Source organism: Pholis gunnellus (genome assembly GCF_910591455.1).
Source record: "Pholis gunnellus genome assembly, chromosome: 3".
Classification (NCBI taxonomy): Eukaryota; Metazoa; Chordata; class Actinopteri; order Perciformes; family Pholidae; genus Pholis; species Pholis gunnellus.
The window spans coordinates 15,476,057-15,490,910 of record NC_136529.1 but is presented as its reverse complement, the minus strand read 5'-3'; the positions used below and the strand labels follow the sequence as shown (position 1 = coordinate 15,490,910).

At 43.6% G+C, this 14,854-nt stretch overlaps 2 protein-coding genes across 2 annotated transcripts; one reads left to right on the top strand and one right to left on the bottom strand.

The window, feature by feature from the left end:
* The first annotated feature begins 294 nt into the window (after positions 1 to 294).
* usp4 (ubiquitin specific peptidase 4 (proto-oncogene)) lies at positions 295 to 12,292 on the top strand. Its single transcript, XM_079185212.1, has 22 exons — positions 295 to 461; positions 1,788 to 1,915; positions 2,045 to 2,175; positions 2,256 to 2,382; positions 2,553 to 2,698; positions 3,316 to 3,377; positions 3,544 to 3,690; positions 4,831 to 4,948; positions 5,049 to 5,222; positions 5,313 to 5,471; positions 5,831 to 6,055; positions 6,160 to 6,243; positions 6,342 to 6,436; positions 7,046 to 7,228; positions 7,336 to 7,754; positions 7,847 to 8,059; positions 8,155 to 8,225; positions 8,312 to 8,427; positions 8,522 to 8,671; positions 9,383 to 9,486; positions 9,879 to 9,967; positions 10,167 to 12,292. The coding sequence occupies exons 1-22, from the start codon at positions 310 to 312 to the stop codon at positions 10,287 to 10,289; spliced, it is 3,216 nt and encodes a 1,071-aa protein (XP_079041338.1). The 5' UTR covers positions 295 to 309; the 3' UTR covers positions 10,290 to 12,292.
* Positions 12,293 to 12,585: 293 nt separating this feature from the next.
* Positions 12,586 to 14,597, bottom strand: gpx1b (glutathione peroxidase 1b). Its single transcript, XM_079184523.1, has 2 exons — positions 14,316 to 14,597; positions 12,586 to 13,274 (listed from the first exon to the last, which is right to left on the bottom strand). Exons 1-2 carry the CDS (start codon positions 14,538 to 14,540, stop codon positions 12,924 to 12,926), a joined length of 576 nt encoding a protein of 191 aa, XP_079040649.1. The 5' UTR covers positions 14,541 to 14,597; the 3' UTR covers positions 12,586 to 12,923.
* Between the last annotated feature and the right edge of the window lie 257 nt (positions 14,598 to 14,854).

Below are 14,854 nucleotides of genomic sequence, written 5' to 3'. Positions count from 1 at the left end.
ATCCGTCAGGCTAACTACAGTTTTTTGATTCCCTACAAGATGTTCTGAGGACATAATAATACAAAGTTGTTGTTTTTTAGTAGCCCTATTTGTACACTGCTGGCCTCCGACACATTGCTATATGACTCCTCTGTGATTTCCTGGCGATGCCAGAGCACTCGCATTGGAGTGCTACAGCAGCTCTACTCGATTGTGCAACGTCACTGACCGTAGAGGAAGAACGTTTCCGCGAGCAGAGCGCTGAAGCTCGCTCAAGTCGAGTATGCGCCTCTTCCATTCGCGCGTTCACGAGACCGGCACACTCGCTACATGATGGCCGAGGGAGGCGGACCCGAGCCGGGTGGCGCGGCAGACTCCGACTCGGAGCCGGTAGCCGCACAAATGCCAACCCCATCAACCGAAAATCAAAAACAGACTATCGGGTCACTTTTGAAGACGACTCTGAGAAAGGGCGACGAGTGGTAAGAATCGTCCACGGCCAACGTTACCTGTGTGTTTTCAGCTATCGTTAGCTAGCTAACGTTAGCTAGTGAATAACCGGAAATGCTAACATGCTAAATCTAGCATGCTAACGGAACCAATGGTTGCTAGTCAGAAATCGAAAGCTGCTGTGCTACCGATACTTTGTCCAGCTAACGTTTAACAAGTTTGCCCGCTAGCTGCTAGCCAGCTCGACTTAAATATTTGCATGGTGGCTGTAGTAACATATATGAACGTTGGTTGTGTACAACGAAACTAGCATGACTAAGTGGGTCATTTGTAAATGTTAATGTCGGGGTTGTGACAACTTAAGTGACAATGTCTGATGTGGTAGCTTGTCGGCGGGTAGAATAGGCCCTGGATTCAGATGGTGAGTTTATTTGCTAGTCAGACCGGCTCGTTGTTGGATAAGTAACGTTAGGTATCAGGAAATGGGCCCGTTGACAGGATTATTTTTGCGAGTCTGCTTGTACTGACGTACCAGTTGAAGTTGTCTCACAGGTTTCTTAACCGGCCAGCTTCCGGTATTGGCTAACAATGTTTCAGATCCTAAAGACCGCCCAGGCCTGGGCACAATGCAGCGAGTTGTTTTTAAAGAGGTTTCACTATTCAATTTTTCAACATAGAAATGCGAGATAAGCAATAATTTAAATAGCCTTCTGTAGAAATTGGCCAGAGTTATATTGACTATCAGCTACTAGCTACTGAGCTAACAACACGTTCATCTAGTTGTTGAAAGTCAGTTTATGCCTATATAGTGTTTCATGAAACTGCATTATCACTAAATAAAAATGGACTTCTATCCCATGGCGTTCACGCTGAAATGTAAGATTTTCCACAAGCATGTTCACACTGTTTCATAGCTTGGGGAAGTTAACCTCAGGTTAAAGGGCAAAGATCAAACACCTCACTATGATTGACGCTCCTATGTGAAGTATTGATTTTCACTGACTTCTATGAATGACCCTAACATCATATTATGTGAATGCTTGCTAACAAGTCTACTAACTGGAGGAGATTCTCTTGGGAGGAGATTAAGTCAAACTAACTTGCTGTTACAATATCTGCACATGCCAAGGCAGTTTGGTATTGCATCATTTTCTGGGTTAACATAGGACTTGGTGCAATGTCTCTCCAAATTCCATGTATCACCTCTCGATCCTGTGCTGTCCTTCCATATCATAAACATATTAGGTGACCAAAAATGCTTTATGAATTATAAGTCTTACAGGTTCAGAAGAAATGATCGAGGGTCTTTCAAAGTGTGATGTGTTTGTTATTAACTGTTCCCAACCTATTTGTTTTAGGTATCTAATAGACAGCCGGTGGTTCAAACAGTGGAAGAAGTATGTTGGATTTGACAGCTGGGACATGTACAATGTGGGAGAACGTAGCCTCTATCCAGGACCAATTGATAACTCCGGGCTTTTCTCAGGTAAAACCTTCATCTGTAAACAAACATCTATTGGGCTTGGCTTGCGCTTGAGAACAGCACACATCCCACATAGAGATTAAACGAGCTGTACAGTCTGTAGTCATCCTTTTTGTTATTGTTTCCTTAAAGACCAGGAGACTCAGGCCCTGAAAGAGCACCTTATCGATGAGCTGGACTATGTCCTTGTACCCACTGAGGCATGGAAAAAGCTCGTCAGCTGGTACGGCTGTCTGGAGTGCCAGAGACCCATCGTCAGGAAGGTAACGCTGTTGAGGATTTTCTTTTTTACTTGACCATTCGCTTGTGGTTAGGGTTCTTAAATGTCTTCTTTCTTCCCCAGGTTGTTGAGCATGGCATGTTTGTCAAGCACTGTAAGGTGGAGGTCTATTTGCTGGAGCTGAACTTGTGTGAGAACGACAACATGGACAATGTTGTTACGCGTCATTTCAGTAAAGCTGATACTATAGGTGAGGGCTGACATGAGTTTCTATGGATTCAACTTTGCATTGAAAGTGACGAGATAAATGGCTGCCTACACAAACGGAAATATCATACATTGTCAGTCATTAAATGTGTTTTGTGTAAAAAAATAAGCAGGAAAGATAATAATCAAGCCTCGCAAATCCCTTCTTTTCAGACACTATAGAGAAGGAGATGAGAACGCTGTTCAATATCCCATCAGAGAAGGAGACACGGCTCTGGAACAAATACATGAGCAACACCTACGAGCAGCTGAACAAGCCAGACAGCACTGTACAGGATGCTGGTCTCTTCCAGGGGCAGGTAGGTACAGCTGTGGTATTCAAATACCCTTCAGATTACCGATAGACTCCTCATTTCTTTTGAAGAACACCACGGCCCAGCAGTGCACTGGTACTCACTGTGCATACATAATTAATGTACAGGCATGGTTCAGAACAACATGAACTGTAAGAGTCTATTGCAATACAATACATTAGCTATGTATACAATACAAAACTATGGGGAATATCAGTTACTGTAGAGGTAAGCTAATACCTCTGTGACATTCCCATCAACAAAATGATCTCTGAAAAGGAAGTTTCACTATTCAATACTGTTTTATTAAGTTACATTAACTTGTAAGTGTTCATGCTACTGTGCCCATACTCGTGTACACTGTAGTCACAAGTATGCAATGTGAAAGGTGAGAGACAAAGTTTCAATTCATCACAGCAGCTATTTCCCTAAAACTGCAAACTAAAGCTAAAAAACAGACTTAATCACACATTGAAGTAAGTGCAGTTGATAGACCCACCTCCAGCTGCTGAAGGTGGCAGCACTCGACACACATTAGTATTAATTCAAGCCTGAGACATGATAGCTTTGACATGAAGGTCAGTTTTGCCGGCTTGGCTCTCAACCAGCTTGTTTTCCCACAGGTGCTTGTGATTGAGCGGAAGAATGAGGATGGCACGTGGCCCAGACAGGCCTCCCATCCCAAGTAAGCAAATACCTTGTTTGTTTTGTCGTTCTCTAAGAGCCTGTAGGAATATAAATTATATCCTAGTAGTTTTAGAGAATTTAAAATATATATCCAAACATTAAATGTAGTCAGTATTTTTTTTTTTTAAACAAATGTTAAACACTGTCTTGCTCTTGCTCACCAGATCCAGTACTACCCCATCCAGGAATTTCACTACCTCCCCAAAACTCTCCTCCAACTCAACAGCCAGTATCTCCTCAACAGTAACCAATGGAGACAGCAGCTGTAGCCCTGGCTACACACTTAACAACAGCACATCCTCTGGTAACAGGCAAGTGTCCTTTTCTGATTTTTTCCTCCATTCCTCCGTCCTTTACCTCTGGTGCCCATTTTCTGTGTGCTTTATGTGGCACCGACTCATTAGAACCAGCAGTAAACTTAACTTACTGTTCTTTTGTACCACTTGCTTCCTCAGCTCCTGTGCTATTCAGTTGTTACATCTCCAAAAGACTCATTGTATGTTGTGATGGAACTTGCACATCAAATGTTTCTCTTGCCGGTGTTTTGTAGAGCAGATTAAAATGACAGTCCCGCACACTACTCTTGCATTTACGACATTTATTGATTCAGTACAGTCAGTTCAGCTCCTCCAGACCTCCATCAGAGCACCACGTCTTTAACAGATAATTCATCTTCTGTTGCTCACCATGGAATTAAAAGTATGTTCTTTCCCTCTTCCCATAATGTCATTAGTTCTTTTCTTTTCGTTGTTTTAAGTTTGTCAGTCTTTCATTTGTAAATTTGTTTTGGGTGTTTTTCGTTTGCTTTTAAATGCAACGCTGTGTCACCCAGTAAAGCAATGCAAGTCAACACCCATTTGAAGGCGAGCTGGTATCAAATATGTACGAACACTACAGTGCTGTATCAGCATAAAGTTAATTCTATTGCAGAGTGCAACATGTAATAAAAAGGTGCACTGTAACTGTGCTGTTGCAGCATGGGTCATCGTGCTTTGCTTACTTTAAAACACATTATGGCCTTAAAGTGCTTGCATTTGCTCTTTCTGGAGTTCTCTGCTACCTACAGCTCAGTGGGATTACTGAAGAGTTGATTACTTGTGACTAACTGCACGCTAGAGACACTTTGATATTCAAAATGCACTCAAAATAAAAGATGGAACATTTGACTGAATTTCCACATGTCATAGAGACGTCTTTTAGTTAGACACAAAATAATTCAGTTATTTAAAATGTTGCATGATCGTGAGTTTTTGGGTAGAGTGTGGTGGTGACAGCGTGGCAATATTACTTGTCAATTCATAGAGGTACGCATGACAAGTGGTAGTAATATGTTCTCTTGAAGTGTTTTTATACAGGTACCATATCTGAATGTCCTGTTTAAACACACATGGCTTCATCACAACACTGTGTCTTTAATGATACCCACAGTAACCTTTCTGCTCTTCCAACAGATTGGGGGGCTACAATTCATACAGCTCCTCCTACAACTACAGAGAGTCACAGTCACAGCCTGGCCTGTGTGGTCTCAGTAATTTGGGCAACACCTGCTTCATGAACTCTGCCCTCCAGGTAAAAACGCCACAGATCCAACTTCCATTCAGAGAAAGTCAGTTGCCAGTTTTGGGGTTTTTATGTTCACACTATCCATCTATGATTCCTCTTCTTCCAGTGCCTGAGCAATGCATCTCCACTCACAGAATACTTCCTCAATGACCAGTATGAGGCTGAGATTAACCGGGAGAATCCGCTGGGAATGAGGGGGGAGATCGCAGAGGCCTATGCAGATCTAGTGAAGCAGATGTGGCTGAGCCGCAGCAGCTACGTGGCCCCACGCACCTTCAAAGTGAGACTTCTTCTGAAGAGAATGATTTACATATCAGTTATCCATTCATAATCTTAGAGGTACAAACAACATTCATCTCCCCCCCCCCAGACCCAGGTCGGACGTTTTGCCCCCCAGTTTTCTGGCTACCAGCAGCAGGACTCCCAGGAGCTGTTGGCTTTCCTGCTCGACGGGCTCCATGAAGATCTAAACCGCGTCAAGAAGAAGCCTTATCTGGCCCTGAAGGATGCAGAGGGCCGTCCAGACGAGGTAATGGAGCAGACATAGAAATGGAAGAAGAAAAGGGAAACTAAAAACTGCAAAGACTCATTCTGGTGCCGGAATATGACGCTGCTTAAATATTTATATCCACAGCATTCCTGGCTTTGTTGTCTTTTGATTCCTGAAATTGGCTTTAAATTTCATCGAGATTGACAGAGCTGCAAGACACAGCATAGGCTTTTATTATGAAGGAGCATATTGTGTGCTTTGATCTGCTCTGTTTTATAAGAACAGAGGAAGAAAATGCTTCAATGAATTACTTAACAATATCTAGTCACACCTTTTCTTTCAGAGGCTTTGAAAGGTCATCTAATGAAAGTCTTTCTCTGTTGTTTGTGGAATTACAGATTGTTGCAAAGGAAGCCTTGACGAACCACCGCTTGCGCAACGACTCTATTATAGTTGATATTTTCCACGGCCTCTTCAAATCCACTCTGGTGTGCCCAGAGTGCTCCATGGTGTCTGTAACCTTTGACCCATTCTGCTACCTCACACTGCCTCTGCCCATGAAGAAGGACCGGACTATGGAGGTGTTCCTGGTGCGGTCAGACCCTCAGTCCAGACCCACACAGGTGAGGTGGAACTAGAGTTCTAGCTCTAGACTTGGAACACCTACAAATGATAAATAATACCAAATTACTAATACTAGCACTTTTCCTTCTTCTTTGTCTTACAGTATCGAGTGGTGGTCCCCAAACTGGGAATAGTGACAGACCTGTGCAGCGCCTTGTCCAAACTCTGTGGATTCCCTCAGGAAAACGTGAGAACTGTTTTCTTTTCTTACCTCCAGCGTTTCATTTTCTTTACTCTCGGTTGAAATGGAAAAATGTGCTAACTTTGCCATTTCCTTCTCTCTAGATGGTGGTGGCTGACGTTTACAATCATAGGTTCCATAAAATCTATAGACGGGATGATGGTCTCAACCAAATCATGGAAAAAGATGACATCTTTGTGTAAGTATTGTTGTCTTCAGTGAGTCACTGTGGCCACTGTTTAATGCGATAGTTGTATTTGAAGCGCCTGCAGGGGTCGCTAGCGAGCCATCCGGCCTCTCGCTCACTGTGAGCTTTACTGGAGCTCTCAGCAGACGAGAGGCTTTTACTTCCCTGCACACACATTTATTTGTTTTATATGTTTTCGAGTTGTCTGTACATACGTATGTATGTCACTGTCCATTCTCGTGAAAGGGATATCTCGGGAAATTTCTTTAAATTTGGCACAAACTTAACTTTCACGTAAGGATGAACTGATTCGAATTTGGGGGTCAAAAGCCACAAAACTTATTTTTTTGTCATAACACAAGAATTCATGTGTTAATTATGACAATTTCACACACGTCTAAAGGAAAACATGATGAAGTTGGACAATCCTGCAGGTAAACTGCAACATGACGGAGGCATTCAACCGCAAGGCTTTAATTCTAGTTCTCCTGTGCTTTAAGAGCCTCTGCTAAAGACACTACTAGCATACGGCTGTATGTACTCCATACTGCGGTCATCAGTAGAATGCAGTGGACGGATTCAAATACGTGTGTGTAATGTTTGTGTTCTTTCTCTTTGCAGGTATGAGGTACAGGAAGAGGACAGCGAGAGGATGAACCTGCCTGTCTATTTCAGGGAGCGCCACTCCAAGCATGCAGGAAGTTCCTCAAGCACCATGCTGTTTGGCCAGCCTTTGCTCATCACCGTGCCCAGACACAACCTCATAGCAGACGTTCTCTACGACAAGATCCTAGAGAGAATTGGGTAAGGACCTACTGTGTGGATAGAAAGGAGGGAAACGGCATGGCAATAAAAAAGTGAGTTCTGAGTGTATTTGGTGGTTAACTTATCGCCTCTGTTCCATGCTGCAGGCGCTATGTAAAACAATCCCAGAGCCCTAACGGTGAAAGCAGGGCCTCAGCGTCGGCCTCAGCGTCGGCCTCAGCGTCGGCCCCAGCCTCGGCGTCGGCCTCAGCCTCGGCCCCGGCATCGGCCCCGGCATCGGCCTCGGCATCGGCCCCGGCATCGGCCTCGGCATCGGCTCCGGCATTGTCTTCGGCCTCGGCATCGTCCTCGGCATCGGCCTCAGCCCCGGCATCGTCCTCGGCATCGGCCTCAGCGACCTTTGCCAGCTGCAGCCAGGCTCCTGAATGTTCCACATCGTCTAGTCTCAATGCCGGCCTGGGGGGCTGTGGCAGCCCCCTGTCAGACGGGGCCTCGTGCAGTGCCAGCTCCAGTAACGGCAGCAACCACTCAGGGACCTGCAATGAAACTAATGGGTTATATGATGGTAATTATCTAAGATTCACCAAATTCAAAGGAAACCTTGATCAGCTATGCAAAGAACTGCAAAGTGATGAGATTTCATTGTTGTCTGTTCAGGTGAGGAGGAGGCCATGGACCACCAGGTGAGTCCAGAGCCAGAGAATGGCCAGTCTGAAGAGGATGAAGAAGAGACCTCTGACTTGGAAAAAAGAGACTCAGCCAAGCAGCGCTCTTCACCAGCCAAGCTCTTCACTTTCAGCATCGTCAACTCTTATGGCACAGCTAACATCAGCCCGCTGCCCTGTGATGGAAATGTCCTCAAACTTAATCGTCAGTGCTAATCTTTTTGAACTTACAATTGTTCGTTTTATTTTTCAAAGCCCCTTTGTGTTGACAGAGCCTCTCCCTCATCTTCCTCTCTGCAGCACATTCCACGGTGGCCATCGACTGGGACGCAGCATCAAAGAAGCTGTGCTACGATGAGCAGGAAGCAGAGGTCAGTAGGTTGATAGTCAGCAGAAAAAAACCCTGTGACCAGACATGCAAGCAACCTATTTATATCTGTGTGAATATTGTGTGTAGGCCTATGAGAAGCACGAGAGCATGCTCCAGGCCCAGAAGAAGAAAGCCACCGTGGCCCTGAGGGAATGCATCGAGCTCTTTACAACAATGGAGACACTTGGAGAACACGACCCATGGTAAGGGCTCACAGCTGCAGCCTAGTTCAGTGTCAAACCACTACTCATGTCTCCATCTTTGTCATATAAACATAATCTGTTTTTTTTTATGCAGGTATTGTCCAACATGTAAGAAACACCAACAGGCCACAAAAAAGTTTGACCTGTGGTCGCTGCCACGCGTTCTGGTCGTTCATCTAAAGCGGTTCTCCTACAACCGGTGTTGGAGGGACAAGCTGGACACAGTGGTGGACTTTCCCATCAGGTTTGCAGGAGGCATTATTGCTCATTAACATTATTGTGAACACATTTAAGAACAAACGCTTAGCATTATGACGATACCTCATTACTGAAAGTTCCTTTCTTTGTTAATCATTAACATTAGTTGTGCATTTCTTTAGAAAAGAATACGGATCAGGTTGTGACAAACGGGAGCTTTGGATGCTCATTAAGTTTGTCATATTTTAAGAATAGTGTTCTGAGAAAGTGCAGTATCGGTGGCGCTGGTACACCAGGGGGAGCTGTAGCCTGACACAAAGTGACCTGAGGTCTGAATAAGGAAATACTGTCTTTATTGTACTTTGAAGAAATGGACTGTTGCCTCAGAGAACTGGCATCAATACATCCGTGTCCTAACTGTCCTTATCCGTTTTAGTTGTGTAACTAATAACACTTTCACCAGGAGCCTTTCATAGCATGAGTCATTAACCCGGTACAAATGGAGAAGTTGCAGCTATCTGTCTCTGTTTTTATGTGTGCAACACATATCGACTCGTGACTGGCTTTTAAAAACAGCTGACTCGTGCTCACTAAGGTTAACTTAACTATACAAGCGGCCCACATGCTGTGTTATACATTGAATGTGACTTTAAGAGAATCTTCTCTTTTGTTTCTTGGCTGTTTTAGTAGGTGGTGTGTTTCAGTGCGGTGCAAATGCCATTTTATTTCCCTGTGACTGAAGATCTGTTCTTTGCAGGGATCTGGACATGTCCGAGTTTGTGTGCGACCCGAAGGCCGGCCCCTACGTATATGACCTCATTGCCGTGTCAAACCACTATGGAGGAATGGGAGGCGGTCACTGTAAGTCAACTGTTCTGTCATTTGAATCGCTTTGGAAATCACAGGCCAATATCATAAAGAGCTGTTAGTAGCTTATTTTAACATACAACTATTATAGTTTCAGCCGGTAATAAACTCCCTCTCTTGTTCTTTTTGTTTGTCTTAAAACATACACACAATATGAGTCAACAGCTGGTCTGCTGACCAACCACTGTCTCCATTGACACTAATCGGTTACATTTTAACACAGCAAAGTGTCTCGTGCATCTTCTTTCTCTGTGGACTCATTGTTAGTTGTCTTTGTGTTGGCTTTGTCCCTTCAGAGTAAACAGGTGTGCATGAGATTGTTTCTCTTTCTAGATAAACAAATGAACTGAACAGCTCTTTGTTTAACACTTATTTCCTTCTTACAGACACAGCCTATGGCAAGAATAAAGTGGATGGAAAGTGGTATTATTTTGATGACAGCAGCGTCTCCTCTGCCTCAGAGGACCAGATTGTGGTGAGTTGTGACGCTATAATGTTTATAAATGCTCTGTGTCCTGTATTTGAATGCCTCCAGAGATGCAGTGTTTGGAGATTTATTTCTGTCACTGACTGATGTTTGACTCAGATAAGCTTTCAGCCCTCTCAGCTTTCTGTCCTTGGTGTCGAGTGTCCCTGTTGTTGTATTGTAACCGTGTCCTTGTTGCCCCACGCAGACTAAAGCAGCCTATGTGCTGTTCTATCAGCGCAGAGACGAGGAAGCCCCCTCCAAACCTCAGCCTTCGGCCTCACTGGGAGGAGCCCCGGAAGCAGCCGATGACCACATGGACACAAACTGAGGAGCCCTTACGCGAAGGGACACGCACTGAAACATATATATGGCAAATAGAGACACTCGGACGCACACACAAAGCTACTTTAGTGACAGAGGACTCCACAGACTTAACATTATTAACCCCACCTTCCCCGTATTTTATTTGATTTCTGTCTCGAATGTTGTCAACTAGAGCCAACGGCCTTGTCAGAAGAGTGACCTGAGAGACTTCTTCCCTGCAGCAGATGGCCGACTGATTTCTGATCATAGCTTAGTCTGGAACTAAAGAGGAGTACGGATAGAGATCCTCTCACTGGATGAACAGAATGTTAGAAGTGCCCTCAAATGCGTAGATAAACAAATGTTTCTGTCAGAAATATTAAAAAAAGAAGCCAAATGCACATGTTTCAACCAAAGCGTTCCAAGGTTCTTATGATTAAAATATATCAACTGTTAAGCCGTTAGCAGGATACTGGCATTGTGCCTAGATGTATCTCTGATGATCTTGCTGTGCTGAGGGAAATGCAGACTCGTGACAGTGTGGTGTACACAGAACAATACATGCCATGCTTGTTGAACGAGTCCTGTGACCTTATTCCACCTGCGTAGAGCGGATCTCTGATCGGCACCGCCGGGCTGCCAGATCTGTGTTGCAATGTAAACCACAGAGGGGACGTCTCGGTTCAAGGTTTAAGATCTGCGTCTTGACATGATTTGTGGCAGAAGCAGTTTTTCTTGCTCTTGTTCAGCCATCTTTCTTTTTGTTTTGTTCTGTGATGCACAGAATGGGCTCTGCTGCCTCTCAGACGCTAAACTTATGAGAGGAGTCTCACCCTGCTAATGATTTTTATTGTCCTTCTTTTTTTTTTTGTAATGACAATGCAAAAGCGGCCTTTTGATTCCTGCAACCTGACTAAAGAAGGGGGCACTTTGAATTCTCCATGAGTACATGATCTACCTGCTTCTGGTGCATCAAGAGATCACAGGATTGTATGATTTGGCCGTAGCATTAAGGGCTATGGTCGGTCATACACTTCCAGATCATTTGAATGTGTCTTATAAGCATATTTTCATTGCTGCCTGATCAGACCCCTGGCTCACCTGCAATGGCTTGTCCTTATTAGTCTTGTACATTAATGCAGCGCTGTATTGAAATGGCTTTTATTTGATATCCTAAAAGCACACTGAGTGAAGCAAAATAAAGTAGTATAAAAGCGGTGCTCTTCTTGATGAAGCTTGAACTTGCTCCCTGTCATTGGGAACAATCTACACGTGTCATCAGATGGGGTCGGGGCAGCAGTACCTTGACTGAGTGCAGCCATTTGCTTCCAGTGGTCACAGTACACCGTTCAGCCGTCAAGTAAAATAAGGCCACGTTGTCTCTGTTGGTGGCGTAAGAGAAGAGTCCCTGTGTCTCTTTACAGAGACACAAGTACCCCAGGAAGCAGTTATAACAGGTGTATAACTGTGAGTGGGTATGAAACACATTTACTTCTACTCGGTCTCAAGGGTCTTTGGGTGAAACCAGATGGCAGTTAGTACTTCATGGATCTATTCCAGTAAGTCTTGTTCTGTGGCATAAATTCTGCACTTTGTCGCATTACAGCATGTTGATATGAAGGACCAAGTGCCCTTTTTGCTGGTTGGTCCCGCCCATCAAGTCTTTCAGAGATGACTACCTAAATATAATCATTTAAGCCTATGCCTAGAAAAGCTTTACATCATATTTGCAATCCTAGATACTTGGTTGAAAACAAAATCCAGCCGCCGAACGCAGCGGATCTTGTTTTCCCTCTTTAATTGCGACAGCAATTCAAACTAAAAAAAATAACCGAAGACATGTAAATAATCAGACTATTGAAAATAGGTGTAAAAAAAATTCTTGTCATCATATTTATCTTATTGCCAATATCTACAGTATTTGTTTTTAATTGAGAAATATTTGAATTCAAAGTACAATAAAGACTGGAGGCCTCAACAAAGTGGTTTGTTTGGACTGATTACGTGGTAGTTGTGGAATAACTATTGCAAAATGATCTTTTATTGGCACGTGATGCAACCTTGATTTAATGCCGACTGATTGCAAAATGAACTGATGTGCACTCTGCTGTTGGCCCTCTAACAGCACAGTAATCACATTGTTGGTACAAACCCAGGGTTCCCTACAGAAGTGCTGGATGGGCAATTTTACCCATTTACTCAAGATCATGTTTTTAAATGCAGACTAAATTCGGCCTTTATCATGCAGGTCGACATAAATATATATTCAAAAGAACAACATCAAATATTGGTACCATGATTTCACTGAGACAGTCAGGAAATAGATGAAAAAAAATGCATTTATTGGTCCTCATTACAAATCAAAACACAGCTGTGCTTTGCATACACACAAGGCAGCTGACAACATTCAGGCTTTTACGCTGCATCAGATACCCTCCTCACAACTAACTTGGTTTCAGAGGATGTCTTCATATTGTAAAAGAGCAGAACACAGCCATCATGTGTAGGAGAGCACAGCTGGTCTGGACAAGTGTTGCACACCATCTACAGAAGCTTTGGGGGGGAAGTAATGAGCATAAAGGTGATGAGCTCATGTTTACACACGTGGTGCTGAAAAGCTGCTACAAGTGGGTGAACAACACTGATGAGGACGGGCGGTTTAGTTTGCCTGGCTGAGGAGCTTCTTGATGTCCCCCTCGATGTCGCTGGTGAGGAACCTCCTGCTGTAGCGCTTGAACGGCGCTCCATCCGACCCGATGAGGAACTTCTCAAAGTTCCAGGCCACGTCGTTCCTGCTGACCGGGCTCCAGGTGATCAGCTTGGGGTCGGTCATCAGGGCGGATGGGTCGTCGCTGGGGAATGGCATCTTTCCCCTCAGGAACACGAACAGGGCGTGGGCGTCTTTCCCGTTCACATCTACTTTCTCCAGGAGCTGAAACTTTGGCTCAAAGCCATTTCCAGGACGGACATACTTCAGGGACAGGAGGATTTCCTCATTCTTGCAGTTCTCCTGAAAGGGTCAATCAGAACAATAAGAGTGACTGTGTTACATTTTGGGAAGCAGGGAGGTCCAGGTCACTCTAAGAAGTCCCCTTGATAAAGTCCAACATGGCATTATGTCTCTACAGACATGTATTACACAATTATGTTTTATGAGGGAAGTGGTTCAACAATGAAACAATAACGGTTTGAAGTTCAAGTGGGATGGAAAACTTCTCTGTACTTCAGCAGTCCCACATAATATCAATACCACTCACTCCAGGTTTGAAATTGGAAACAATTTAATGGCTAATAGATCATTTACATATCGGTTCTGATCAGTAAACCATTCTATCTAACTTTTGGTTTAAGGCTGTGATCCCACTGTCTTCTCTATCTTGAAGAGCACTTCCCTCTCTAGACGGTTTAACTTCCTGCTGATTTGAACCATCATTTCTGTAACCGTCTATTAATGAGTTACTACTGTTGTCATAAAAACGTAGTTAATAAATGGCATATTGCTTATTCTCTGCATTACAATTGTGAAGCGGAACACGTTGCATGCATTACGTTATATAAGGAAGAACTTAACTCGTGTTTGGTCACTAACACTACCACAATTTCCTCTTTCCTAAACATTCAATGCTGAAACTGCATCTCAGAGGAACTCAGTTCCTCACCAGCACAACGTATCCTTGAGTTATAAGTTTACTTTTCAAAATGTTAATTAATTGGTTTAGATAATATAATAATGAACTTGAATTAGTGGCTGTAGCAGATACTTATTGAGTAAATATAAGACAAGCTAAACCTCAAACCCGCCAGTAAACTTGGATATATAAAGCAAGTTTAAACCAGGAACACAACTCCTTCCACCTGAATATATACCCTAGAAATTCATTATAACAATATATCTGTATGCTGTTGTATAATTGTTGTTTCAAAATTATAAACGCAGGTGAGCTATTTCAGGGAAAATATGTCAAACGAATAAAAACAGAAGCTATGAATAACCCCAGTATGCCTGAAAGTGAAGAGAGTACACCTGGTGAATATAACATTGTTTCCTCACCTGATGGCCGAACTGGTTACAGGGCACTCCCAGGATAACGAGCCCCTTGCCGGCGTACCGCTCGTGGAGCTCATTCATCTGGGTGTAATCCCTGGTGGTCGTACCTCAGAGAGACGCAACGTTCTCGATGAGGACAACTTTGCCCTGCAGGGAGGAGAAATTAAACGTTTCTCCTGTTAACAGTTTAGCCGAGAGGTCGTAAAATTTCGCAGCCATTTTTGCCATTCTCGATACCTATTCCTCTGTGTTGAGAGTCACAATGATCCCTTTATATGCGAGTCGCTCTACTTTCTTGAGCAAGCCATGAAATATAGCCAAAGATCTTGTATTTAGCGCTCAAGATGGTTCACTTCCTGCAGCCTACGGGACGGGATTTGAAGGTTCCAATATACCGTCACATTAATATGAAAGTCATCAATGATTGTATGTCAAAATAAAATCATGCAAGAGTAAGTAAACATTTTTGATTTACTAAACCCTGATTATAAATGCTTTTACACATACCATACCATGAATTTAGTAACTCCATGTTGACATTT